Genomic DNA, 25,512 nt, shown 5'->3' with positions numbered 1-25,512 from the left:
GGGTCGCGCCTGGAGCATTCCCGGGATTCCAGCGCTGGGAATGCGCCTGGCTGGGGGTGGGGACAGCGGGGTGACAGCGGTGTCACCACCCCGCGGGTGACAAATCCCGGGAGTCGCAGCTTTTTCCACGAGGTCTTTAATTCCCATTCGGGCCCCCGGCCACGCCCTGCGCCACCTCCGCGAGGAGGGGACATTGTCCCCAAGGGTCACCCCCCGCCCCCAGCCCGAGGTGGACACGCGGTGACACCGAGAGGGGAGGGACACGAGCCACCCCGAGGGGAAAAAGGGGGAATGATGGGAATTCTTCCCGTTTTATGTACAAAATTCCCGGCTGGGGGAGGGGACAGGGACACCCAGGGACATCCGGGGACACCCAGGGATCTCCCCCTCCCTGTGGTCAAAATAACTCTGATCATTAATGTTGATAATAATGGCGATAATTAATGGCAGGGGACAAGGACAGCGGTGTCCCCACGCCCCGGGTGGCACCAGGATCCTGATCCCGGATAGGCAGAGAGCCAGGATCTGGGGTTCTGGGATCAGGTTCTGGAATTGTGGCCGAGGCTCCGGATGTGGAGTGGGGAGAGAGCCGGGAAAGGTCGAGGGAGCCGGGTCCCACCGGAGCGTCCGTCTGTCCTGGGGGATCCGTCCCACCTTGGAGTGAACATCTCTCCTGGGAGCATCCATCTCGTCCCAGATCATCCTTCCTGCCTTGGAGTGTCCATCACCCATCCATCCATCCATCCATCCATCCATCCATCCATCCATCCATCCATCATCATCCCTCCAGATCATCCCCACCCTGCCCAGGAGCATCCATCTTTTCCTGGATCATCCCTCTAATCCTCAACATCCATCTTGTTCTGCAGCATCCATCCCACCTTGGATCATCCATTCTTTTCCAGGGCTTCCATCCCACCTGGATCATCCATCCTGGAGCATCCATCCTATTCCAGAGATTCCTTCCCACCTGGATCATCCATTCCACTTTGAAACATCCATCCCATCCTGGAAACATCCATGCCCTGGAGTATCCATCCCACCTGGAAACATCCTGCCCATCTCAGAGCATCCATCCCACCTTGGATCATCTCACCCATCCTGGAGTATCCATCCTATTCCGGATCATCCATCCCACCTCAGAACATCCGTCCTACCTTGAGTCATCTCTCCTATTCCACAGTTTTCATCCCACCTGGATCATCCTTCCCATCTTGGCATATCCATCCTATTCTGCATCATCCATCCCACCTTGGAACGTGCTGGATCATCCATCCCACCCTGGATCATCCTTCCTATTCCAGAGCTTCCATCCCACCCGGATCATCTCTCCTACCTGGAGCTTCCATTCCACCCTGGATCATCCTGCCTATTCCAAAGCATCCATCCCACCATGGGTCATCCATCCTGCCTTCAATCGTGCATCCCACCTTGGATCATCTCTCCCATCCTGGAATATCCATCCTATTCTAGATCATCCCTCCCATTCCAGAGCTTCCATCCCACCTGGAGCATCCATCCCACCTTGGATCATCCATCCCATTTTGGAACATCCACTGCTGGATCATCTATCCCACTTTGGGTCATCCCTCCTATTCCAGAGCTTCCATCCCACCTGGAGCATCCATCCCTCCTTGGATCATCTCCCATCCTGGAATATCCATCCTATTCTAGATCATCCCTCCTGGAGCATCCATCCCACTTTGGATCATGCATTCCACTTTGGATCATCTCTCCCACCTTGGAACATCCATCCCACTTTGGGTCGTCCCTCCTATTCCAGAGCTTTTCATCCCACCTGGATCATCCTTCCCATCCTGGAGTATCCATCCCACACTGGATCATCCTTCCCATCCTGGAGTATCCATCCCACACTGGATCATCCTTCCCATCCTGGAGTATCCATCCCACACTGGATCATCCTTCCCATCCTGGAGTATCCATCCCACACTGGATCATCCTTCCCATCCTATTCTGGACCATCCATCCCACTTTGGAACATCCTTCCTATTCCAGAGCTTCCATCCCACCTGGATCATCCATCCCATCCTGGATCATCTATCCCACCTTGGATCATCCATCCTTTTCCAGAGCTTCCCTCCCACCTCGGATCACCCCTCCCGCGCCCTCCGCTGCCCCCCATTCCCGGCTCTCTCCGCCTCTTCCCGAGGCCAAACCCAGGAATTTTGGCTCATTCCAGGATTTCCCCAAGTCCCCCCTCAGCCGGGCCAGGCCGGGGTCCCCCGGGATGGGGACATCGGGTGGCCGGGTCCCCTCATCCCGGCACCATCCCAGCTCTGAGGGGAGGCGAGGGGTGGGCACAGGGGACAGGGATGTCCCCAGTCCTTGTCCCCGCTCCTGTCCTGGTGGGATGGGGGGTCCGGAAACGCCGTCCTTAGGAATAGGCCAATCCCTGGAGCGGCCGTGCCGGAGCATGGAATTTGTCCGAGTCCTCGAAAGCTGGGTCTGGGCAGGGCAGGGACAGCGTCAGCCAGGGGACACCGGGGACACTGGGGACACCGGGGACACTGGGGACAGGGTGGCATGGGACAATCCCAGGGCAGGGATGTCAGGGAGGAAGTGCAGTGACATTGGGGACCCTCTATGGGGCAGGGGAGCTCGGGGTGGGTGTTGGGGACACAGAGGGGACACTGGGGACACAGAGGGGACAGGCCCCAGGGTGGCACAGGACATGCTCAACCGCGCCCATAGGCAGGACATTGGGCAGGGACAAGGGTTACGGTGACACCGAGGTCCCTCCGTGGGGCAGGGCCACCCAGGGACAGATGTGGCGGACCTTGGGGACACTGGGGACACCAGGAGAGTGACAAGGGTGGCACAGGGCAGAGCTCTGGCCATGCCCAGAGGGCCAAAAAGGTGCAAGGGGCACGGTGACACCAGGGACCCTCCATAGGGCAGAGCCACCCAGGGACAGATGTGATGGACCTTGGGGACCCTGGGGACACCGGGAAAGAGTGACAGGGGTGGCACAGAGCAGCCCCAACCATTCCCATGTACATCAGGAGTGTGGTGACACCGGGGACCCTCCATAGGGCAGGGCCACCCAGGGACAGATGTGATGGACCTTGGGGACCTGGGGACAGTGGGGACACTGGGAGACAGTGACAAGGGTGGCACAGAGCAGCCCCAACCATTCCCATGTACATCAGGAGTGCGGTGACACCAAGGTCCCTCCGTGGGGCAGGGCCACCCATGGACAGATGTGATGGACCTTGGGGACAGTGGGGACACCAGGAGAGTGACAAGGGTGGCACAGAGCAAACTGGGCCATTCCCATATACAGGACATCCGGAGTGAGATGACACCAGGGACCCTCAATAGGGCAGGGCCACCCAGGGACAGATGTGATGGGCCTTGGGGACAGTGGGGACACCAGGAGAGTGACAAGGGTGGCACAGAGCAGCCCAACCATTCCCATGTACAGGACATCAGGAGCGCGGTGACACCGGGGACCCTCCATGGCCCCACGAGCCACCTGGGGCTGGGTGTCAGAGCCCTTGGTGGCCTTGGGGACAGCTGACCTTGCAGGGCGCTGGCGCAGGCGGGCGGGGGCGAGCCCTGCGGCCGCAGCACGGGGGCGAAGGCGCTCTTCTGCTTCACGGCCGAGATCATCGTCACCGGAGAGAAGGAGAAGCCACCGGGCGGGGTGGCCGTGCCGGGCCCGAGGTGACAGTGACGGACGAGGCGCCCAGAGGGGGACTGGCGGGCAGGACTGAGGGGACAGTGACACACATGGCTCGGCTGGGGCCAGGGGACACCGTGAGGGGACAGGGATGGGGATGGGACAGGGATGGGGACAGGGATGGGGATGGGACAGAAGAAGGGACAGGGATGGGGATGGCGACAGAGCCAGGACAGGGAAGGGGACAAGGGATTGGAAAAGGTAGGGACAAGGACAGGGCTGGGACAGGGATGGGGACAGAGACAATGACGGGGACAATGCCATGTCCCCACTGCCTCTCCTCCCCTCAGTGATGGCTTTGGGGACACTCCAGAGCTGTCACACGGCTTTGGGGACCCCACAGGGCTGGCCCATGATTCTGGGGACCCCCCAAGAACCTCACAATGACTTTGGGGACCCCGGGGACGAGCCACGACTTCAGGAACCCCCCAGGGCTTTGGGGACCCCCAGAGACCCCCCCATGAACTCCTGTCCCCCCCCATCGGTGTCCCCAGGCGTGTCACTCACTGGCGTAGGGGGAGGTGGCCGTGGAGCCGTTCAGGAAGCTCGGAGGGGACCCGGGGACCCCCAGCCCGGCCATGGTGGCCCCGCCGAAGCCCCCGGTGGCCCCGGCAAAGCCCTGCTGGGGGGCAGAGCCCGGGGGGCCGAACCCCCGCGCCGGGGGCGTCCCGGGGCTGCGCGAGAACCCTGCGGGGACAGCGACACGGTGGCACCGCCTGCGGAGGGGACACGACCCCCCGGGGACAGCGACACGGTGGCACCAGCCGGGGAGGGGACAAAAACCCTCCCGCCACCGCGAGGCCACCGCGCACCTTGTTCGGAGCCCTGCGGGGAGTCGCCCATGGCCAGGCCGAGCTGTCCCCCGCCGAAGGAGGGGACAGTGACATGCGCGGGGGCCCTGGGGACACTGTACAGCGCCTCGGCCACGTCGGCCGCCCGCTTCAGCAGCACGTCCTGGGGACACGGCAGCGGTGTCACCGAGAGAGGGTGGCACTGCTGGGTGACACCTGTGGGTCTGTGTCACCCCTCAGTGTCACCTGGTAGTGTCAACCTTCGGTGTCACCCCACAGAGTAACTCCTTGTTGTCACCCCTCAGTGTCACCCTCCAGCACAGCGTCATCCAAAAGTGTCACCTCTCATTGTCACCCCTTGGTGGTGCCCTGCAGTGTCACCCATCAGTGTCACCCCACAGTGTCACCCTCCAGCATGGTGCCACCCCACGGAGTAACCCCTCAGTGTCACCCTCAGTGCCACCCCACAATGTCACCCCTCAGCACAGCGTCATCCAAAAGTGTCACCTCTCATTGTCACCCCTTGGTGGTGTCCTGCAGTGTCACCCCACAGTGTCACCACTCGATGGTGCCCCGCAGTGCCACCCCTCAGTGTCACCCTTGGTGCCACCACTTGGTGTCACCCCTCAGTGCCACCCCCAGAGCCTGGGGTGACCCCGGATGCGGTTCAGACTGTCCCAGCTCGTGTCACCTCCCCCAGGAGCTCCCAGATATGGCAGGGGGGACCCGAGGGGGTGTCCCGGGGGGGGTCCCAGGGGTGTCCCGGGGTGTCCCGCACACCTGGCTGCTGTGGGGGACCCCATAAAGCGCCTCCACCAGGTCGGCCGCGCGCTTCAGCAGCACCTCCTGGGGACAGCGAGGGGACAGGGGAGGGGACAGGGGGTCGGGGGTGGGGTGCACCCCCACAGCACCCCCCAAAGTCCCCCCATGTCCCCCCCTGAATCCCCCTGCCCCCACATTCTGTGTCCCAAATGACCCCCCCCCCATGTCCACAACCCCCTCCATTCTGTGTCCCCAGTGTCCCCAACCCCCAATTCTGTGCCCCCAGTGTAACCCCTGTGTCCCCAACCCCCCATTCTCTGTCCCCTGCTGTGTCCCCCTGTACTCCCTGCCCCAAGGGACACAAGAACTATCCCAGGGGTGTCCCTGTCCCTTGAGAGTGTCCCAGTCCCCAGGAGTTGTCCCCCTGTCCCCAGGGCTATCCCTGTCCCCCGGGGCTGTCCCCCCCTGTCCCCTGGGGGTGTCCCCCCTGTCCCCAGGGCTGTCTCTGTCCCCTGGGGTGTCCCTGCCCCGTGGAGGTGTCCCAGTCCCCCAGGGGTGTCCCCCCTGTCCCCCGAGTGTGTCCCCCCTGTCCCCCGAGTGTGTCCCCCCAGTCCCCCGGGGGTGTCCCCACTGTCCCCTACCTTGGGCAGGCGCTCGGGGTCCCCGGGGTGCCGCGGGATCACCTTCTGCAGCCGCTGGAAGCCGTAATCGATGGTGGGCTCGTTCAGGGCTGGGGACAGGGGACACCGCGTGGTCACTGTCCCCTCCCCGGGGCTAGGACAGCGTCCCAAGGGGCTGGGTCACTGTCCTGGGGGCTGTGGCACTGTCACAGGGGGCTCTGTCCCCTTCCGGGGTTTGTGTCCCCATCCCATGAGTGTGTGTCACAGTCCCACCCCAATCCCGATGTCCCCACCCCATTCCTGGTTGTTCCCACCCCAGAATCCTAGTCCCGATGTCCCCATCCCAATCCCAGTGCTCTCCATCCTATTCCTGGCTATCCCCATCCCATTCCCAGGACTCTCCACCCATTCCCAGGTGTCCCCATCCCAATCCCAGGTGTCCCCACCTCAATCCCAATGTCCCAATCCCGACGTCCCACCCCAGTCCCAATATCTCCATCCCATTCCCAGGTGTCCCCATCTCCAATGTCCCAGTTCCAATGTCTCAATCCCAATGTCCCCACCCCAACACCAATATTCCAATCCTGATGTCCCTGCCCAAGCTCAATGTCCCCATCCCTTTCTTAATATTTCCACCCCAATCCCAATGTCCCAATCCCAATATCCCCACCCCACCCCAATGTCCCAATTCCACTGTCCCCTCCCCAATCCCAATGTCCCAATCCCAATATCCCCACCCCAACGCTCCAATCCCCATGTCCCCACCCCAAACTTTATGTCCCCACCCAATGTTCCAATCCCGCTGTGCCCACCCATCCCCACTGTCCTATTCCCGCTGTCCCCGTTGTCCCCACCCAATCCCCGCTGTCCCATCCCCGCCGTCCCAGCTCTCTCCGCTGTCCCCTCTGTCCCATCTCCGCTGTCCCTGCTGTCCAATTCCCACTGTCCCATCCCCGCTGTCCGTCCCTGCTGTCCCACCCAATCCCCGCTGTCCCATCCCCATCCCACTGTCCCTGCTGACCCATCCCCGCTGTCCAATTCCAGCTGTCCCGTCCCCGCTGTCCCCATGCCCGCTGTCCCCTCTGTCCCCTTTGTCCCGCTGTCCCATCCCTGCTGTCCCCATCCCCGCTGTCCCCTCTGTCCCCACCCCATCCCCACTGTCCCATCGCCGCTGTCCCCGCTGTCCCATCCCGCTGCCCCATCCCCGCTATCCCCGCTCTCCCATCCCCGCCGTCCCCTCTGTTCCATCCCCGCTGTTCCATCCCCGTTGTCCCGTCCCGCTCTCCCATCCCCGCTGTCCCCTCTGTCCCCGTGTCCCTCACCGGTGTAGACGAAGCGCCCGGGCGCGCCCTTGCAGAAGTGCTTGGCCTTGTAGGACAGCGTCACCTCCACGACCCCGGGATGTGCCGGGGGGGGGTCTGCACGCGGATGGCGTGGGGGGTGATGAGCTGTGGGGGGGGGGGGACACGGCCTCAGCGCTGTCCCCGAGCTGTCCCAGGCCACCCGCGGCCGCGCCGTACCTCGCTCCACACCAGCACGGTGCCGAACAGCACCTGCAGGCCATCGAAGAAGTTGTCCCCGATGACGATGACGGTGGCACCGCCGTGGTCCAGCCCTCGCTGGGGCTGATGGCCTTGATGCAGGGGGTGGCTGCTGGAGGGGACAGCGACAGCGATGGGGGGTGCAGAGGGGACAGCGACAGCGATGGCAGGGACAGGGAGGGGACAGGGACAGCGATGGGGGGACAGGGACAGTGATGGAGGGGACAGGGAGGGGACAGGAGAGACAGGGACAGTGACGGAGGGGACACAGAGGGGACAGGAACAGCGATGGAGGGGACAGAGGGTGAGGGGCACAGGGACAGACGGACGGAGGGGACAGGGACAGCGATGGAGGGGACGGAGGGGACAGGGACAGCGATGGGGAGGGGACAGGGAGGGACAGACAGGGAGAGACAGGGACAGCGATAGAAGGGACACAGAGGGGACAGGGACAGCGATGGAGGGGACAGGGACAGCGATGGACGGGACACAGAGGGGACAGGGACAGAGATGGTGGAGACAGGGACAGTGATAGCAGGGACACAGAGGGATGGAAGGGACAGGGACAGCGATGGTGGGGACAGGGAGGGCCAGGGACAGTGATAGAAGGGACACAGAGGGGACAAGGACAGCGATGGAGGGGACAGGGACAGCGATGGAGGGGACACAGAGGGGACAGGAATAGAGGGGTGGAGGTTTGGGGGCAGGCAGGGAAGAGGGGACAGGCATGGGGACAGGGACATGGATGGGGACATGGACTGGCATGGGGACACAGGGCCAGGCATGGGACAGACACACAGACATGGGGATATGGACAGGGACACGAGGGCTTGGATTGGGACAGACACGGGCTGGGACTCACAGGGACATCAGGACATGGATGGGGACAGGCATGGGGACACAGGGACATGACTGGGGACAATCACAGGTAGGCGGGGACAGCACATGTGACCAGGGTGACACGGGTGGGGACAGACAGAGACACCCGTGGACACCCAACCACGGACAGACACGGACACTTGGGGACAGCAGGGTGGGGACACAGAGGGGTGGCAGGCCAAACTGGGGGCTCACAAAACACGTCCCCAAGATGTCCCCAAGTGGCCACGGTGACATGGGTGGGGAGGCACCCACGGACACCCCATCACAGACAGGTTGGGGACACAGGGATCACCCTGGGGGTGGCAGACCACACTGGGGGGGTCCCATGGCATGTCCCCAAGATGTCCCCAGGTGTCCTCTGACCTTCGGAGGGGTCGAGGCGCCGCGCGCGCCGGCCGTGCTTGGAGTTGTTGTGCACGAACATGTTGTCGGACACGGCCAGGACGTGGCCGTCCACGTGCACCGTGGTGGACACCACCACCTGTGGGGACAAGGGACACGGCCACCCCTGCTGTCCCCTGCCCTGTCACACCGCAGGGGGGCCGGCTGCGGTGTCCCCGTGCTGTCCCCTCCCCAAAATCTCTTTTAGGGTCACCCCCAGTCCCCCAAGTTCCTCACAGAGGACCCCAAATCCCTTTTAGGGTCACCCCCCAAATCCCCTTTAGGGCCACTCTCAGGTCCCCTAAAACCCCCCAAATTCCCCCAGAGGGCCCCAAACCCTTTTAGGGCCAACCACAAATCCCCAAATCCCCCAGGGTTCATTCCCTGCACAAAACCCCAAACCCCCTTATAGGGCCACCCCTTCGGTGACCCCCCCAAAAACACCCCAAACCCCTTCTAGAACCAACCCCCCATTCCATCCCCCCCTAATCCCATAAATCCCCCCTCCAGGGCACCCAAAACCTCTTTTAGGGTCACCCCCAGTCCCCCAAGTTCTCCCCAGAGGACCCCAAACCCTTTTTAGGGCCAACCCCAAATCCCCTTTAGGGCCACTCCCAGGTTCCCCAAACCCCCCAAATCCCCCAGAGGACCCCAAACCCCTTTTAGGGCCAACCACAAATCCCCTTTAGGGCCACTCCCAAGTCCCCCCAAACCCCCCAAATCCCCTCAAGTCTCACCCCAACACAAAACCCCAAACCCCCTTATAGGACCACCCCCCAAAACACCCCAAACCCCTCCCAGAACCCTAAAACCGAATCCCGCCCCCCCAAATCCCATAAATTCCACCCCCCTTTTTTTTTCCCCTTTTCCCCGCCGCTCTCCCGCCGCCGATGCCGCGATGCAAATGGGGTCGTTAATCACCGAAATGTCACAATTAACATCTCGTTACCGAGCCCTGATGAACCTCGGGGGGGGGCCAGGACCCAGCTGCGACCGGGGAGGGGGGAGGGGGGCGGAGATTTTTGGGGTTTTCATGGTGGATTTAGGGGTTTTTTTTTAATAGGGTGGTGAATTTTTGGGGATTTTCAAAGGGGTCGAGGGGGAATTGGGGACTCGATTCCCCCCGTTCGGGGGGAATCGAGTCCCCAATTCCCCCTCGACCCCTTTGGGGGATTTTTTTGGGATCGCCCGCACCCCAAATCTTTTTTTTTTGGGGGTCGCCCGCACCCCAAATATTTTTTTTTAGGATGTCCCCAAATGTCACCTGGAAGCGCCGCATGTCCCGCGGGTTCCCGGCGTTTTTCAGGCAGTTCTGGTTGCATTTGAGGAAAAACTTGAGGAAAAACCTGAAAAAAAAATAAAAAGGTGACAAAAATGTGTTGATGTCGCTTTTTGTCGCCACCCCTTTATTGTCGCCATCTCGGTGTCGCGTTTTGTCGCCATCCCAGTGTCCCCATCCCAAATTTCGCATTCCTTTTGTCCCCATCTCACGAGTCCACCCTGTCCCCATCCCAGTGTCACTCCCTGTCCCCATCTTGTCGCCATCCTTCTGTCCCTTTCTGTCCCCATCCCAATGTCCCCATTCCCATTTCCCATCCTGTCCCCATCCCACGATGCCATCCTGTCCCCACCTCAGTGTCCCACCCTGTCCCCATCCCACTGTCCCCACCCTTCTGTCCCTTTCTGTCCTCATCCCAGTGTCCCATCCTGTCCCTTTGTCCCCATCCTGTCCCAATCCCACTGTCCCCACCCCAATGTTCCACCCTGTCCCCATCCCACTGTCCCCATCTTGTCCCAATCCTGCTGTCCCCATTCCCGTGTCCCCTCCTATCCCCATCCTGTCCCTTTGTCCCACTCTGTCCCCATCCCACTGTCCCCATCCCAATGTCCCATCTGTGTCCCATCCTGACCCCATCCCAGTGTCCCATCCCACTGTCCCAATCCTTCTGTCCCTTTCTGTCCCCATCCCATTGCCCCACCCTGTCCCCCCCACATTGTGCCACCCTGTCCCCATCCCAATGTCCCCATTCCCATTTCCTTCCTGTCCCCCTCCCAGTGTCCCCATCTTGTCCCCATCCCACTGTCCCCATCGTGTCCCAATCCCATTGTCCCCACCCCAGTGTCTCATCCTGTCCCATCCCACTGTCCCTTTCTGTCCCCATCCCTTTGTCCCTTCCTGTCCCCATCCCATGATGCCATCCTGTCCCCACCCCACCGTCCCCATTCCCGTGTCCCACCCTGTCCCCATGCCACTGTCCCCATCTTGTCCCCATCCTTCTGTCCCTTTCTGTCCCCATCTCAGTGTTCATCCTGACCCCATCCCATGATGCCATCCTGTCCTCACCTCAATGTCCACCCTGTCCCCATCCCAGTGTCCCATTCCCATGTCCCTTCCTGTCCCCATCCCAGTGTCCCCATCTTATCCCTTTGTCCCTCCTTGTCCCCATCCCAGTGACCCCATCCCATTGTCCCATCCTGTCCCTTTGTCCCACCCTGTCCCCATCCCAATGTCCCCATCTTGTCCCCATCCCACTGTCCCCATTCCCGTGTCCCCTCCTATCCCCATCCTGTCCCTTTGTCCCACTCTGTCCCCATCCCAATGTCCCATCTGTGTCCCATCCTGACCCCATCCCAGTGTCCCATCCTTCTGTCCCTTTCTGTCCCCATCCCAGTGTCACTCCCTGTCCCCTTCCCACTGTCCCCATCTTGTCCCCATCCTTCTGTCCCTTTCTGTCCCCATCCCATTGTCCCCACCCTGTCCCCACCCCATTGTGCCACCCTGTCCCCATCCCAATGTCCCCATTCCCATTTCCCTTCCTGTCCCCTTCCCAGTGTCCCCATCTTGTCCCCATCCCGCTGTCCCCATCATGTCCCAATCCCATTGTCCCCACCCCAGTGTCTCATCCTGTCCCATCCCACTGTCCCTTTCTGTCCCCATCCCTTTGTCCCTTCCTGTCCCCATCCCATGATGCCATCCTGTCCCCACCCCAGTGTCCCCATTCCCGTGTCCCACCCTGTCCCATGCCACTGTCCCCATCTTGTCCCCATCTCAGTGTCTCATCCTGACCCCATCCCATGATGCCATCCTGTCCTCACCTCAATGTCCCACCCTGTCCCCATCCCGGTGTCACTCCCTGTCCCCATCCCACTGTCCCCACCCCAATGTCCCCATTCCCCTGTCCCCTCCAATGTCACCCTGTCCCCATCCCACTGTCCCTTTCTGTCCCCATCCCAGTGTCTCATCCTGTCCCTCTGTCCTCATCCCACTGTCCCCACTCTGTCCCCATCCCAGTGTCCCCATTCCCGTGTCCCTTCCTGTCCCATCCCATGATGCCATCCTGACCCCATCCCACTGTCCCATCTTGTCCCCATCTTGTCCCATCCCGCTGTCCCATCCTTCTGTCCCTTCCTGTCCCATTCCCGTGTCTCTTCCTGTCCCCATCCCACTGTCCCCATCCTGTCCATCTGTGTCCCACCCTGTCCCATCTTGTTCCTATCCACTGTCCCATCCTTCTGTCCCTTCCTGGGGGGATGCCACTGTCCCCATCCAAGTGTCCCCATTCCCGTGTCCCTTCCTATCCCCATCCTGTCCCTTTGTCCCTTCCTGTCCCCATCCCAGTGTCCCCATTCCAATGTCCCACCCTGTCCCCATCCCACTGTCCCCACCCCTCAGGGGTGACCCCAGGACATTTGGGATCGTTGGGATCCCCGTGTCCATCCCTGGGGTCACGCGGGGTTTGGGGACATCTGTGGGGACACGGAAGGGGGGTCCCAGGGAATGGGGATCCTACAAAAAACGGTTTTACATGGAAAGGAAGTCCCACAAAAAAGGGGATCCCAGAAAAAAGGGGATCCCAGAAAAAAAGGAGGTCCTACAAAAACAGGTTACATGGAAAGGGGATCCCAAAAAAAGGGATCCCATAAAAAGAGGATGCCAGGGAATGGGGATCCCACAAAAAAAAAAAAAAAAAAGGTTAAATGGAAAGGAGATCCCACAAAAAAGGGGATCCCAGAAAAACAGGGGTCTAAGGGAATGGGGATCCCACAAAAAATGGGATCCCAGCAAAAAGGGGTCCCAGAAAAAAGGAGGTCCTACAAAAACAGGTTACATGGAAAGGGGATCCCACAAAAAGGGAATCCCATTAAAAAGGGGATGCCAGGGAATGGGAATCCCACAAAAAAGGGTTACATGGAAAGAGGGTCTCACAAAAATGGGATCCTACAAATAGGGGATGCCATAAAAAAGGAGGTCCCAGAAAAAGGGGATCCTACAAAAAAAGATTTTACATGGAAAGGGGGTCCCACAAAAAAGGGATTGCATAAAAAAGGGGATCCCATTAAAAAGGAGGTGCCAGAAAAAGGGGGATCCCATAAAAAAGGGGTTATATGGAAAGGGGATCCATTAAAAAGGGGGGTCCCAGAAAAAAAGGAGGTGCCAGGGAATGGGGATCCCATAAAAAACGGGTTATATGGAAAGGAGGGGTCTCACAAAAAGGAGATCCTGCAAAAATGGGATCTCATAAAATAGGGGTCGCAGGGAATGGGAATCCCATGGAAAGGGATCCCACAAAAAAAAAGGGTTCCCATGGATGAGAGGATCCCAGGAAAAGGGGGTGCCACAAAAGGGAAAAGGGGTCTCACATGGAAAGGGGACCCCAAAAAAAAGGGGATCCCACAAAAAAGGGTCCCACAGAAAGGGGGTTCTGGGGAAATGAATTAAGGAATTCCCACGGTGTGGGGATCCCATGGAAAAGGGGATCCAAAAAAAACCAATAGGATCCAAAAAAAAAAAAAGGGCTCTCATTTCTAGGACCCCATGGAAAAGGGAGATCCCACAAAAAGGGGATCCTACAAAAAGAGGGATCCCATGGAAGGAGAGGGCACAAGGAGAGAGGATCCCATGGGAAAGGGAGATCCCAAAAAAGGGAGATCCCCCAAAAAAGCAGAGATCCCCAAAAAAGCGGAGATCTCAAAAAAAAGGGGTCTCATTTAGAGGATCTCATGGAGGGAGGAGTTATAGGAAGAGAGGATCTCATGGAAAAGGGAGATCCCACAAAAAGGGGATCCTACAAAAAGAGGGATCCCATGGAAGGAGAGAGTACAAGGAACAGGGTCCCATGGGAAAGGGAGATCCCACAAAAGGGAGATCCCAAAAAAGGGATCCCAAAAAAAGGGAGATCCCAAAAAATGGAGATCCCAAAAAAAGGGAGATCCCAAAAAAAAGGGAGATCCCAAAAAATGGAGATCCAAAAAAAGGGGAGATCCAAAAAAAAGGGGATCCCAAAAAAAAGGGTCTCATTTAAAGAATCCCACAAAAAGGGGGATCCCAGGTAAAACGGATCTCACACTCAGGGGGTCCCGACCCCACAGCAAGGGGGTCCCACCCTAAGGGACAGCACAGAAAGGGGGGTCCCCCCATTCCCACAATCCACAATCCCATTCCCGCCCCGCGGGGGGTAATCAGGGCAAGGAAGGAGCTGGAAAACACCCGGAAAAAACCCGGAAAAACACCCGGAAAACACCCGGAAAAACGCCCCCACCATCCCCAGCACACCACAGCCTGGAGGATACCCCAAACCCCCCCCCAAAAAAAACCCCAAAATCCCCCTAAATCCTATCCCCAGGTGGGGGGCTGGGGCTGAACCCCCGCGAGTTAAAAATACGGGGCCGGCGCATTAATTAGCATGGCTAATTACCATTGAATATGCAAATGCCCGGCGCCGCTGCCGAGCACCTTGTGCTCGCGGCGCATAAATTTGAATGCGCAATTAGCATAATCGTGGCTAATTAATGAGAAGCGTCAATTTTCGCAGCCGGGTAATTTGATTAACGCGGCGAGAGGGGCACTTAGCGCGCTCTCAAACCAGCGGGGCTGGCCGGGGGGGGACGCGGGGACACGGGGGACAGGGGGGGCTCCGCGGGACCGGGGGGACACGGCTGGCCCTGTGTGACCCCCCGAGAGGGACGGGAGGGGACACGGGGTGGGGACACCCCGAATGGGATGGGGATGGGGACAGGGGACACCATAAATGTCCTGGGGATGGGGACAGGGGGATGGGGACACCCCAAATGTGCTGGGAATGGGGACACCCAAAATGGGATGGGGAAAAGAGTTGGGGACACCCCAAATGTCCTGGGAATGGGGACAGGGGACTCCCCAAATGTGATGGGGATGGGGACAGAGGACTGGGGACACCCCAAAAGGGATGGGGATGGGGACAGGGGACACCCCAAAAGTTCTCGGGATGGGGACAGGGGTTGGGGACACCCCAAATGTCCTGGGAATGGGGACACCCCAAAATGGGATGGGGACACCCCAAATGTCCTGGGAAAGGGACTGGGGACATCTGAAATGTCCTGGAAATGGGGACAGGGGACACCCAAGAGTTCTGGGAATGGGGACAGGGGACACCCAAATGTGATGGGGATGGGGAGAGGGGTTGGGGACACCCCAAATGTCCTGGGAATGGGGAGAGGAGAATAGGGACATCCCAAATGCTATGGGGATGGGGACAGGGGTTGGGGACACCCCAAATGCGATGGGAATGGGGAAAAGAGTTGGGAACACCCCAAATGTCCTGGGAATGGGGAGAGGGGACTGGGAACACCCCAAATGTCCTGGGAATGGGGAGAGGGGACTGGGGACACCCCAAATGTCCTGGGACTGGGGACACCCCAAATGTCCTGGGAATGGGGACAGGGGACACCCCAAAAGTTCTGGGAATGGGGACACCCCAAAAGGGATGGGGAGACCCCAAATATCCTGGAGATGGGGACAGGGGACACCCCAAAAGGTACGGGGATGGGAAGAGGGGTTGGCAACATCCCAAATGTCCTGGGAATGGGGCACCCCAAAAGTCCTGGGGTGTGTTTGGGACACCCCAAATGTCCTGGGAATGGGGAGAGCAGAATGGGGACACCCCGAAAATTCTGGGCCAGGCTGGGAACACCCCAAAAGTCTTGGGACTGAGGGGACAGGTTGGGGACACGCCTGGCACTGGGTGACACCCCAAAAACTCTGAGTGACCCCCTCAAAGTCCTGAGGCTGGCCCTGAGGGACATTTGGGACACTGCCACCAACCCTCGGGGGCACTCCAAAAGTGCCATGGTGGGGACAGCCCCAGGACAGCTGTAGGACAGGGGACAGCGACAAGGGGACACGGGGACAGTGACACGGGGACCGTGGTCCCGACCCCCCCCGGGCTTGGTGACACCACGGAGGTGACACCAGCACAGGCAGGAGCATCCCGGTGGGGACAGGGACAGAGGGACCACGGTGGCCTCAGGGGCGGGGACACGGCCACCCTGGGATGTCCCCAAGGCGCCACCCTCCATTATTGACGTGACCGACGGGACATCTGTCACCGCTGTCACCGCTGTCACCCCCTGGCGACACCGGAGTGCCCCGTGCTGTCCCTCGGCTCATCAGCATCGTGTCCCCAAGCTTGGGGACACCGCCGGTGGCTGCCCCACCCCGCCCCCAGGTGGCCGTGAGGTGTCGGGGGTCCCCGATGTCCCCGATGTCCCCAATGTCCCCGCTGTCCCCAGTGTCCCCAGCACCTGTCGATGATGACGGGGTCCGAGGGGGTCTCGTTGCGGTTCCCGCAGCTCTTCTTGTCACAGCAGCGGCTGGACACGGGGACAGGAGGTGACATCAGGGGACAACGAGGCATGAAGGACCCCAGGTCCCCGTGTCCCCGCTTCGGACCGATCTGTCACTCAGGGGTGGCGACAGAGGGGACACCAGCACGGGGACACTCGGGGGTGTCGCTGTTCCACCTCTTTAGGGGGTTGGGGACAGATTTGGGGGTGCTGGTGGCTCCTGGGGTGGCCCTGAAGGGGTTGGGGACCCATCCCTGTCACCTCCAGGTGGCTCTGAAGGAGTTGGGGACCCACCCCGTTGCTCCGTGTCCCCCCCAGGTGACCCAGCAGCGCCACCCGCTGTCCCCAACCCCGAGCGCGGGTCCCCGAGGTCACTCCGGGGGTGGCACCGAGGGGACCTTGGGACACCCCTGTCCCCCCCGGTGTCCCCAGCCCACCTGCACATGATCTCGTGGGTCAGCACACCCGGCACATCTCGGGTTCTTGTCCTGCCCCTCGTAGATGATGGCCTGCAGGGGACACCGAGGGGACAGTGGCGACAGCGCGGTGGCACCGGGGGACACCGCGGCCAGATGTGGCCGCAGCGACATCCAGATGTTCCCGCGGGGTTTTGGGGTGGGTTTGGGGTCTCGGTACCTGCTTGGACATGGAGTCGATGAGGCGCACGTACAAATCTGCTCGGTGCGGAGCCCTGAGGGGACACCACGATTGTCACCTCATTGTCACCTCCCCCCGGGGACACCCCAAAGCCCCGCCCTGCTGGAGAGCAGGGGATCCCATTGTTGGGGTGAGCCCAGGACATTTGGGATCGTTGGGATCCCCGTGTCCATCCCTGGGGTCACGCGGGGTTTGGGGACATCTGGGGGGACCCCAGGGAATGGGGATCCTACAAAAATGGGGTTACTTGGAAAGGGGGTCCATAAAAAAGGGGACCCCATAAAAACGGGGATCCCAGGGAATGGGGATCCCATTAAAACAGGGTTACATGGAAAGGGGTCCATTAAAAAGGGGATCCTACACAAAGGGGATCCTACAAAAAGGGGATCCCATAAAAACAGGGATCCCAGGGAATGGGGATCCTACAAAAATGGGGTTACATGGAAAGGGGGTCCCAAAAAAAAGGGGATCCCACAAAAGGGGGATCCCATTAAAAACAGGGATCCCAGGGAATGGGGATCCTACAAAAACAGGGTTACAGGGAAAGGGGGCCCCACAAAAAAGGGGATCCCAGAAAAAAAGGGAGTCCCAGGAAAAAAGGTTTACATGGAAAGGGGGTCCACAAAAAAGGGGATCCCAGAAAAAAGGGGTTCCAGAAAAAAAGGAGGTCCTACAAAAACGGGTTACATGGAAAGGGGATCCCACAAAAAATGGGATTCCATTAAAAAGAGGATCCCAGGGAATGGGATCCCATTAAAAAAGGGGTTAAATGGAAAGGAGGTCCCACAGAAAAAGGGATCCCATAAAAAACAGGGATCCCAGGGAATGGGGATCCCGAAAAAAAAAGGGTTAAACGGAAAGGGGATCTCACAAAAACGGGATCCCAGAAAAAAGGGGGTCCCAGAGAAAAAAAGGGTTAAATGGAAAGAGGATCTCACAAAAAAAGGGGGTCCCAAAAAAAGGGAATCCCATAAAAACAGGGGTCCCAGGGAATGGGGATCCTACAAAACGGGGTTATATGGAAAGGGGGTCCCAAAAAAAGGGGGTTCTAGAAAAAGGAGATCCCATAAAAACAGGGTCCCACAAAAAAAGGGGATCCCACAAAAAAGGGTTAAATGGAAAGGAGGACCCACAAAAAAGGGAATCCCATAAAAACAGGGATCCCAGAGAATGGGGATCCCGAAAAAAAAGGGTTACATGGAAAGGGAATCTCACAAAAAAAGGGGTCCCAGAAAAAAGGGGATCCCATAAAAACGGAGGTCCCAGAGAATGGGGATCCCATTAAAACAGGGTTACATGGAAAGGGGGTCCCAGAAAAAAGGGGGTTCTAGAAAAAGGGGATCCCATAAAAACAGGGGTCCAAGGGAATGGGGATCCCACAAAAACGGGGATCCCATAAAAAAGGGGTTCCAGAAAAAAAGGAGGTTCTACAAAAACGGGTTACATGGAAAGGGGTTCCCAAAAAAAGGGATCCCTTTAAAAAGAGTATGCCAGGGAATGGGGATCCCAAAAAAAGGGTATCCCAGAAAAAAGGGTTACATGGAAAGAGGGTCTCACAAAAATGGGATCCTACAAATAGGGGATGCCATAAAAAAGGAGATCCAGAAAAAGGGGATCCTACAAAAAAAAAGGGGTTACATGGAAAGGGGATCCACAAAAAGGGGATTCCATACAAACAGGGTCCAAGGGAATGGGGATCCCACAAAAAAGGGATCATTAAAAAAGGGGTCCCAGGGAATGGGGATCCTATAAAGAAGGGGTTACATGGAAACGGGGATTTCACAAAAATGGGGGACCCAGAAAAGGAAATCCATAAAAAAGGGGGTCGCTGGGAAATCGGATCCCACAAAAAGGGGATCCTGCAAAAAGGAGATCCCATAAAAAAGGGGGTCCCAGGGAATGGGGTTCCCACTAAAAAGGGGTCTCAGGGAACGGGGATCCCACAAAAAGGGGATGCCAGCACAAAAAGGGTCCCAAAACCCCAAACCCCCCCAAACCCCGAGCCCACCGTTGCTGTAGAGCAGCTGCAGCCGGTAGTGGATCCCGTTGTTGGTTTTCTCCCCGTTCTGCTCCTTCAGGGGGGACGGGCAGGGGTCAGGAGGTCACTCCGTGTCCCCTCTGCACCCTCCGGGGCACCCCCAAAAATCCACCCGTGAGCCCCCAAAATCCATCCCTGACCCCCCAAATTTAACACCCAGGACACCCCAAAAATCCACCCTTGATCCCCAAAATCCACCCCCAGGACCTCCTAAAATCCACCTTGACCCTCCAATTTCCCACCCCTGACCCCCCAAATTTAGCTCCCAGAACATCCCAAAAATCCACCCAACCCCCCAAATTCCCATCCCTGATCCCCCAAATCCCAACTCCCAGGACCTCCTAAAATCCACCCATGACCCCCCAAAAACCACCCCTGAACCTCCAAATTTTTCCCCCAGGACTGCCCCAAATTCTCACCCCTGAACCTCTAAATTCCACCCCCAGGATCCCCCAAAATTCCACCCCTGACTCCCCAAAATCCACCCCTGAACCCCAAATTGTCCCCCCAGGGCCCCCCAAAATCCACCTTGAACCTCCCCCCCAAAAAATTCCCCGGCCAGGACTCCCCAAAATTTTTTGGGGTGGTTTTGGGGAGTTTTAGGGTTTTTTGAGGGAGTGGTTTTGGGGGATTTTTGGGATGGTTTTGGGTTTTTTGGGGTTTTTTTTTTTGGGGGGGGCTGGTTTTGTAGGTTTTTTTGGGGTGGTTGGGTTTGGAGTTGTTTTAGGGTTTTGGGGGGAGATTTTGGGGTGGTTTTGGGGGTTGGGGTAGTTTTGGTGGTTTTTTGTGGTTGTTTTGAGTTTGTTTTTTTTGTTTTGGGGGTTTTTGGTGGGGTTGGAGGCGGTTTGTGGTTTTGGGGTGGTTTTGTGGTTTTCTTGGGGCGTTTTTTTGGGAATTTTGGGGAGTGGTTTGGGGGGATTTTTTGGAGGTGGTTCTGTGGATTTTTTGGGGGTGGTTTCAGGGATTGTTTTGGGGTTGGGTTTTTTTTTTGGAGTGGTTTTGGGGATTTTTTGGGGTGGTTTTGTTGATTTTTTGGGGTGGTTTGGGAGTATTTTTTGGGAGTGGCTTTAGGGATTTTTTGGGGGTGGTTTTGGGGATTTTTTTGGGTGGTTTCAGGGATTATTTTGGGGTTGGTTTTTTTTTTGAGTGGTTTCGGGGATTTTTTTGGGGGGTGGTTTTGTCGATTTTTTAGGGGTGGTTTCAGGGATTTTTTTGGTGGGATGGTTTTTTTGGAGTGGTTTTGGGGATATTTTTGGGGTGGTTTTGCGGATTTTTTGGGCGGTTTCGGGTATTTTCGGGGTGGTTTCGGCGATTTTTTGGGATGGTTTTGTGGATTTTTGGAGTAGTTTTAGGGATTTTTTGGGGGATGGTCTCGGGGATTTTTCGGAGTGGTTTCGGGTATTTTCGGGGTTCCTCACCCGCTCCTTCTCCACGAAGTCGATGAAGCAGGTGCGCTCCACCTCCACGGGCTGGCCCTGCCGGTCGTACATGGCCAGCACGAAGTGGAAGAAGTTGGACTTGCGCAGGTTGGCCGGGGGCTGCTTCTCGAAGTGAGCGCGGGCCAGCGACACGCCGCTGTGGCGACAGGCGACAGGACACCGTGAGGGACAGCCACAAAGCCACACCACGTCACAGGGACCCCCAGCAGGGGAAATCCCCGAGAACCCCAGAGCTGGGGGACATCAGTGCCGGGAACCCGAATCCTGGGGAGCCTCCAGCACCGGGAATCCCAAATCCTGGAGATCCCCATCCCTGAGAACCCAAATCCTGGGAATCCCTAGCACCAGAAACCCCAAATCCTGGGGATCCCCATCCCCAATAACCCAAATCCTGGGGATCCCCTTCCCTGAGAATCCCAATCCTGGGGATCCCCAGTACCGGGAACCCTCAGAAACCCATCCCAAATAACCCAAATCCTCGGGATCCCCATCCCTGAGACCCCCAATCCTGGGGATCCCAATCCCTGAGATCCCAAAATCCTGGGGATTCCCAGCACCAAAACCCCAAATCCTGGGGATCCCCATCCCTGAGAACCCCAAATCCTGAGGATCCCCGAACCTGTGAACCCCAAATCCTGGGGATCCCAATCCCTGAGATCCCAAAATCCTGGGGATCCCCATCCTTGAGAACCCAAATCCTGGGACCCCCAGCACCGGGAACCCCAGAACCCCCAGATCCCCGTCCTGAGGACCCCAGCACCCCATCCCCAATAATCCAAATCCTGGGGATCCCCATCCCCCGAGAACCCCAAATTCTGGGGATCCCCCAGCACCCTGTCCCCAGGACCCCCATCCTTGAGAATCCCAAATCCTGGGAATCTTCAACACTGGGAACCCAAATCCTGGGGATCCCCAGGACCAGAACCCCAAATCCTGGGATCTCCATCCGTAAGAACCCCAATCCTGGGGACCCCCATCCCCCGAGAACCCCAATCCCGAGGATCCCCAGCACTGGGAACCGCCAGCAACTCATCCCTGAGAATCCCAGTCCTGGGGATCCCCATCCCTAAGAACCCAAATCCTGGGGATCCCCAGGACCGGGAACCCCAAATCCTGGGAACCCAGCACCAGGAACCCCAGAACCCCCAGCCCCGTCCTGGGGACCCCCAGCACGAGGACACCTGAAAACTCAACCCCGAGACCCCGGCACCCCATTATCAGGAACCCCAAAACCTCCTCCATGGGACCCCCAGCACCCAAAATCCCAAAATCCAGTCCCTGAGACCCCCAGCACCCTGTCCCCCAAAACCTGCAGCACCTTGTCCCCAAGGCCACCAGGACCCCATCCCCAGCACCCCCTCCCTGTCCAGGGACACGAGGTACACGAGGGGACAGCGGGGACATCCCTGAGCCGTCCCCGCCACCCCTCAGTGCCACCGCCGATGTCACCGCTGCTGTCCCTGCCCCGACACTTAGGGTGACAGGACAGCGACAGCAGAGCCACCTCAGGGACGATGGCGCCAGCACAGTCCCCGTCACTGTCACCGTGTCCCCACCCCGCTGGTGGTCGCTGTCCCCAAGTGTCACCTCCCACCACAACCTGGGCCACGCGCCAGGCCAGCCCCTGGGGACATGGGCGACACTTTGGGGACATTTCGCCGTGACGTGACAGAGGAAAAGCTCCTTCAGCTGCTCCTCGGGGGTCCCAAACTGTCCCCAGGGTCACTCCCGGTGTCCCAAATTATCCCCAGGGTCATTCCCGGTGTCCCAAACTGTCCCCAGGGTCACCCGGGGGGTCCCAAACTGTCCCCAGGGGCCACACCTGGGGAGGTGACAATACCTGTGCGCGGCCACCACAAACGGGTCACATCATGTCCCCACACCGGCCGCGGACACCGCGGCGTGTCCCTTGTCCCCTCCCCGTGCTGGTGGCTTTGCTGTCAGGGTGCCACCCCCGCGGGGACACCTCTGTCCCCTCACTGTCCCCTCCCAACAACGGGACAGCGGCGTCCGCGCCTCCATCCAGCCCCAAAAACCCCCAAAATCGCCTCGGTGACACGCGGGGGGTGGCTCTGGCTGTCGCCGCTGTCCCCCGCCGTGTCCCCCCGCGCTGCCAGCCCCGCCCGGCGCGTTAATTAATTATTAAAGGCAATCAAGCATTTCCAAGCAGCCGCGGCCCCGGCGCTTCCAGGAAAGCGGCGGCCCCGGGCACGGCCCTTAAGCGGCTCCGGGGGGGTCGGGGGGCGTGGGGACCCCACCCGGGACCCCCCGGACCTTCGGGGGGACCCCACACCTCGGTGCCAACCCCTTGGGGACATCGCGGTGGCGGCGGGGACACGCGGGAGCGGGGGTTGGGGGGTCCTGGGTGTCACCCACGCGTGACACGGGTCACTCGGGGACCCCCTGTGGGACATCGGGGGGGGTGCCAACCCCTTGGGGACATCGTGGTGGCGCGGGGACACGCGGGAAGGAAGGTTTGGGGGGTCCTGGATGTCACCACTCAACCAAGACCTCGGTGCCACCCCCTGGGGACACTGCGGTGGCCATGGGGACACACGGGGGGGACACTGGACACCCAGCCGGGTGTCCCCACGCGTGGCACTGCCAGCACGGTGGCACACGCCCAGCGAGGGGACACCCCAGCTGGCCAGGACCACACTCGGTGACATCCCTGTCACCGCTGCCAGCCCCGGGTGTGTCCCTCTGTCCCCTGCAGGGGTCCCGGGGAGTTTTTGGGGACACGGGGACAAGGTCAGCACCTCCCTGGGACCCCAACCCCGCATTGTCACCACCGGGGGGTGGCCGTCACCGCGGTGGTGGCCGCGCTGGGGTCCCTTTGAGGTGTGGGGGGGTGTACCTGGGGTTTTCCAGCATCCCAAAGTTTTTGGGAGCCGTCATGGCCTCGGTGACCCCTTAGGGACACCCCAAACCCCGCAGAGGGGACAGCGGGACAGGGGTGGCAGTGACCCCAATGGGCACAGGTGGGAGAGAGGGACAAGGGACACTGAGGACCCCGGGAGGGCAGGGAATGGGATTTGTGCCCCTGGAAAAAACAGGGAATGGGATTTGAGTCCAAGAAAAGGGCAGGGAATGGGATTTGAGTCCCCTGGAAAAAGCAGGGAATGAGATTTGAATCCCAGGGGAGGGCAGGGGTGGGATTTGAGTCCCCAGGAGGCAGGGAATGGGATTTGAGCCCCCTGGAAAAAGCAGGGAATGGGATTTGAGTCCAGAAAAGGGCAGGGAATGGGATTTGTGCCCCCTGGAAAAAGGCAGGAATGGGATTTGAGCTCCATGGAAAAGGCAGGAATGGGATTTGAGTCCAAGAAAAGGGCAGGGAATGGGATTTGTGCCCCCTGGAAAAGGCAGGAATGGGATTTGTGCCCCATGGAAAAGGCAGGAATGGGATTTGAGCCCCATGGAAAAGGCAGGAATGGGATTTCAGTCCCCCAGGAGGGCAGGGAATGGGGATCAGGGAGCTTTGAACCCTTTGGGAAGGCAGGGAATGGGATTTAAGTTCCCTGGAAAGGCAGGAATGGGATTTGAGTTCTGGAAAAGGGCAGGGAATGGGATTCAGGGACCTCTGAACCTTCTGGGAATAGAGAATGGGATTTGAGCCCCCAGGAGGGCAGGGAATGGGGGTCCATGGAGCCCTGAACCCCTGGAAAAGGCAGGGAATGGGATTTGAACCCCAGAAAAGAGCAGGGAATGGGATTTGAACCCCAGAAAAGAGCAGGGAATGGGATTTGAACCCCAGAAAAGAGCAGGGAATGGGATTTGAACCCCAGAAAAGAGCAGGGAATGGGATTTCAGCCCCCTGGAAAAAGCAGGGAACGGGCACAGATCCCACTCCCGTGGGCACAAACCCCTGGCAGCTGAAATCCACGGGGATCTCGGATGCACCGGGATAGGGGTGTCCAGAGAAATCCCAGAAAAAAAGTGGGGGGCACATCCTGGGATGCCCGTGGAGCCCGTGGGACCCAGGACACCGGAATGGCCACGGCGACCGGGAACACCCACGGAACCGGGAACGGCCACAGCGCCCAGGGCGAGCAGAAATGCCCACAGCACCTGGAATGTTCGTGGATTCCCAGGACACCTCCCAAAACCCAGGATGCCCACAGGACATGGAATGCCCGCAGCGCCCGGGAGGGCTGCAGAGCCTGGGATGATTCCCGTGGAATTTGGGATATCAGGAGAGACTGGGATGATGCCCATGGAATTTGGGATGCCCACGAGCCTGGCACATCCACAGCCCTGGGATACCCATGGAAAACGGGATGCCCGATGAGTCCAGGATATCCAGAGCCCTGGAATGCCCACGAAAACCGGGATGCCCACAACCTCTGGAATTCCCGTGGAACCGGGATGCCCACAGCCCCCGGGACACCTCCATCCCCTGGAACTCCCGCGGAACCCGGGATACCCGCGGAGCTCGGGCAGAGCCCCCGGGGATGCCCGCGGAGCTCGGGTTGCGTCCATCCCGCAGCTCCCGGAGCCCGCGGGTTCTCCCGGGGCTGTCCCCGAGCTGTCCCCAAGCTGTCCCCGAGCTGTCCCCTTACCTCTGCGCCGCCGTGCTGGCGTCCAGGATGCCGGTGCCCTGCAGCCAGCGGCCGGCGGGGAGCCCCGCGCTCAGCGGCTCCCTTCATGGGGACCCCCCCCCGGGGCAGCGCCTCCTGCACCGAGAACATGACGGGGGGGCTCAGGGGGGACCCCCGGACCTCCCCCCTCCCCCCAGCCCCGGGCTCAGCACCGGGCAGGTGCCGGGGGCCGCCGTCCCGGCCGCCGGGGAAGCGGCATCTGCGGAGGGAGGGAGGGAGGGGGAGATGGAGGGGGAGGCTCCGGGGGGGGCTCGGGGGGAGGGAGGAGGGGGCGGGAGGGGGCAGAGCCCGAGAAGTTGGAGCTGGAGGAGCCCCGGAGCCAAGTGAGGGGAGGGGAAGGGGCGGGGGGAGGCGCGGGGGGAGAGGGAGGAGTGGAGGGAGGGATGGGGAGGAAGGAGGGAGGGAGGAAGGCTCAGAGGAGAGGAGGGAGGAGGGGAGAGGGAGGCCCGGAGGAGGAGTAGAAGGATGGAGGGAGGGATGGAGGGAGAGGAGGGGTAG

At 59.6% G+C, this 25,512-nt stretch overlaps 2 protein-coding genes across 2 annotated transcripts; one reads left to right on the top strand and one right to left on the bottom strand.

Moving 5' to 3' along the window:
• Positions 1 to 40: 40 nt before the first annotated feature.
• Positions 41 to 2,383, top strand: LOC122149398. The gene is made up of 3 exons (XM_042779311.1): positions 41 to 56; positions 511 to 988; positions 1,044 to 2,383. Exons 1-3 carry the CDS (start codon positions 41 to 43, stop codon positions 1,471 to 1,473), a joined length of 924 nt encoding a protein of 307 aa, XP_042635245.1. The 3' UTR covers positions 1,474 to 2,383.
• Positions 416 to 25,227, bottom strand: LOC116996801 (transcription factor COE4-like). Its single transcript, XM_033060794.2, is given in 22 exon segments — positions 416 to 2,466; positions 3,543 to 3,684; positions 3,687 to 3,733; positions 4,211 to 4,390; positions 4,516 to 4,657; positions 5,275 to 5,340; positions 5,898 to 5,986; positions 7,199 to 7,279; positions 7,282 to 7,324; positions 7,397 to 7,482; positions 7,485 to 7,529; positions 8,663 to 8,780; positions 9,945 to 10,026; positions 16,241 to 16,309; positions 16,720 to 16,746; positions 16,748 to 16,791; positions 16,919 to 16,959; positions 16,962 to 16,973; positions 18,948 to 19,011; positions 20,396 to 20,552; positions 24,976 to 25,056; positions 25,058 to 25,227. Coding segments are annotated over 22 exon segments (1,734 nt in total). The 5' UTR covers positions 25,105 to 25,227; the 3' UTR covers positions 416 to 2,395.
• Between the last annotated feature and the right edge of the window lie 285 nt (positions 25,228 to 25,512).

The sequence above is a fragment of the Catharus ustulatus genome, chromosome 5 (assembly GCF_009819885.2).
Source record: "Catharus ustulatus isolate bCatUst1 chromosome 5, bCatUst1.pri.v2, whole genome shotgun sequence".
Lineage (NCBI taxonomy): Eukaryota > Metazoa > Chordata > Aves > Passeriformes > Turdidae > Catharus > Catharus ustulatus.
The sequence above is the reverse complement of the archived record's forward strand: the minus strand, read 5'-3'. Positions and strand labels throughout refer to the sequence as shown.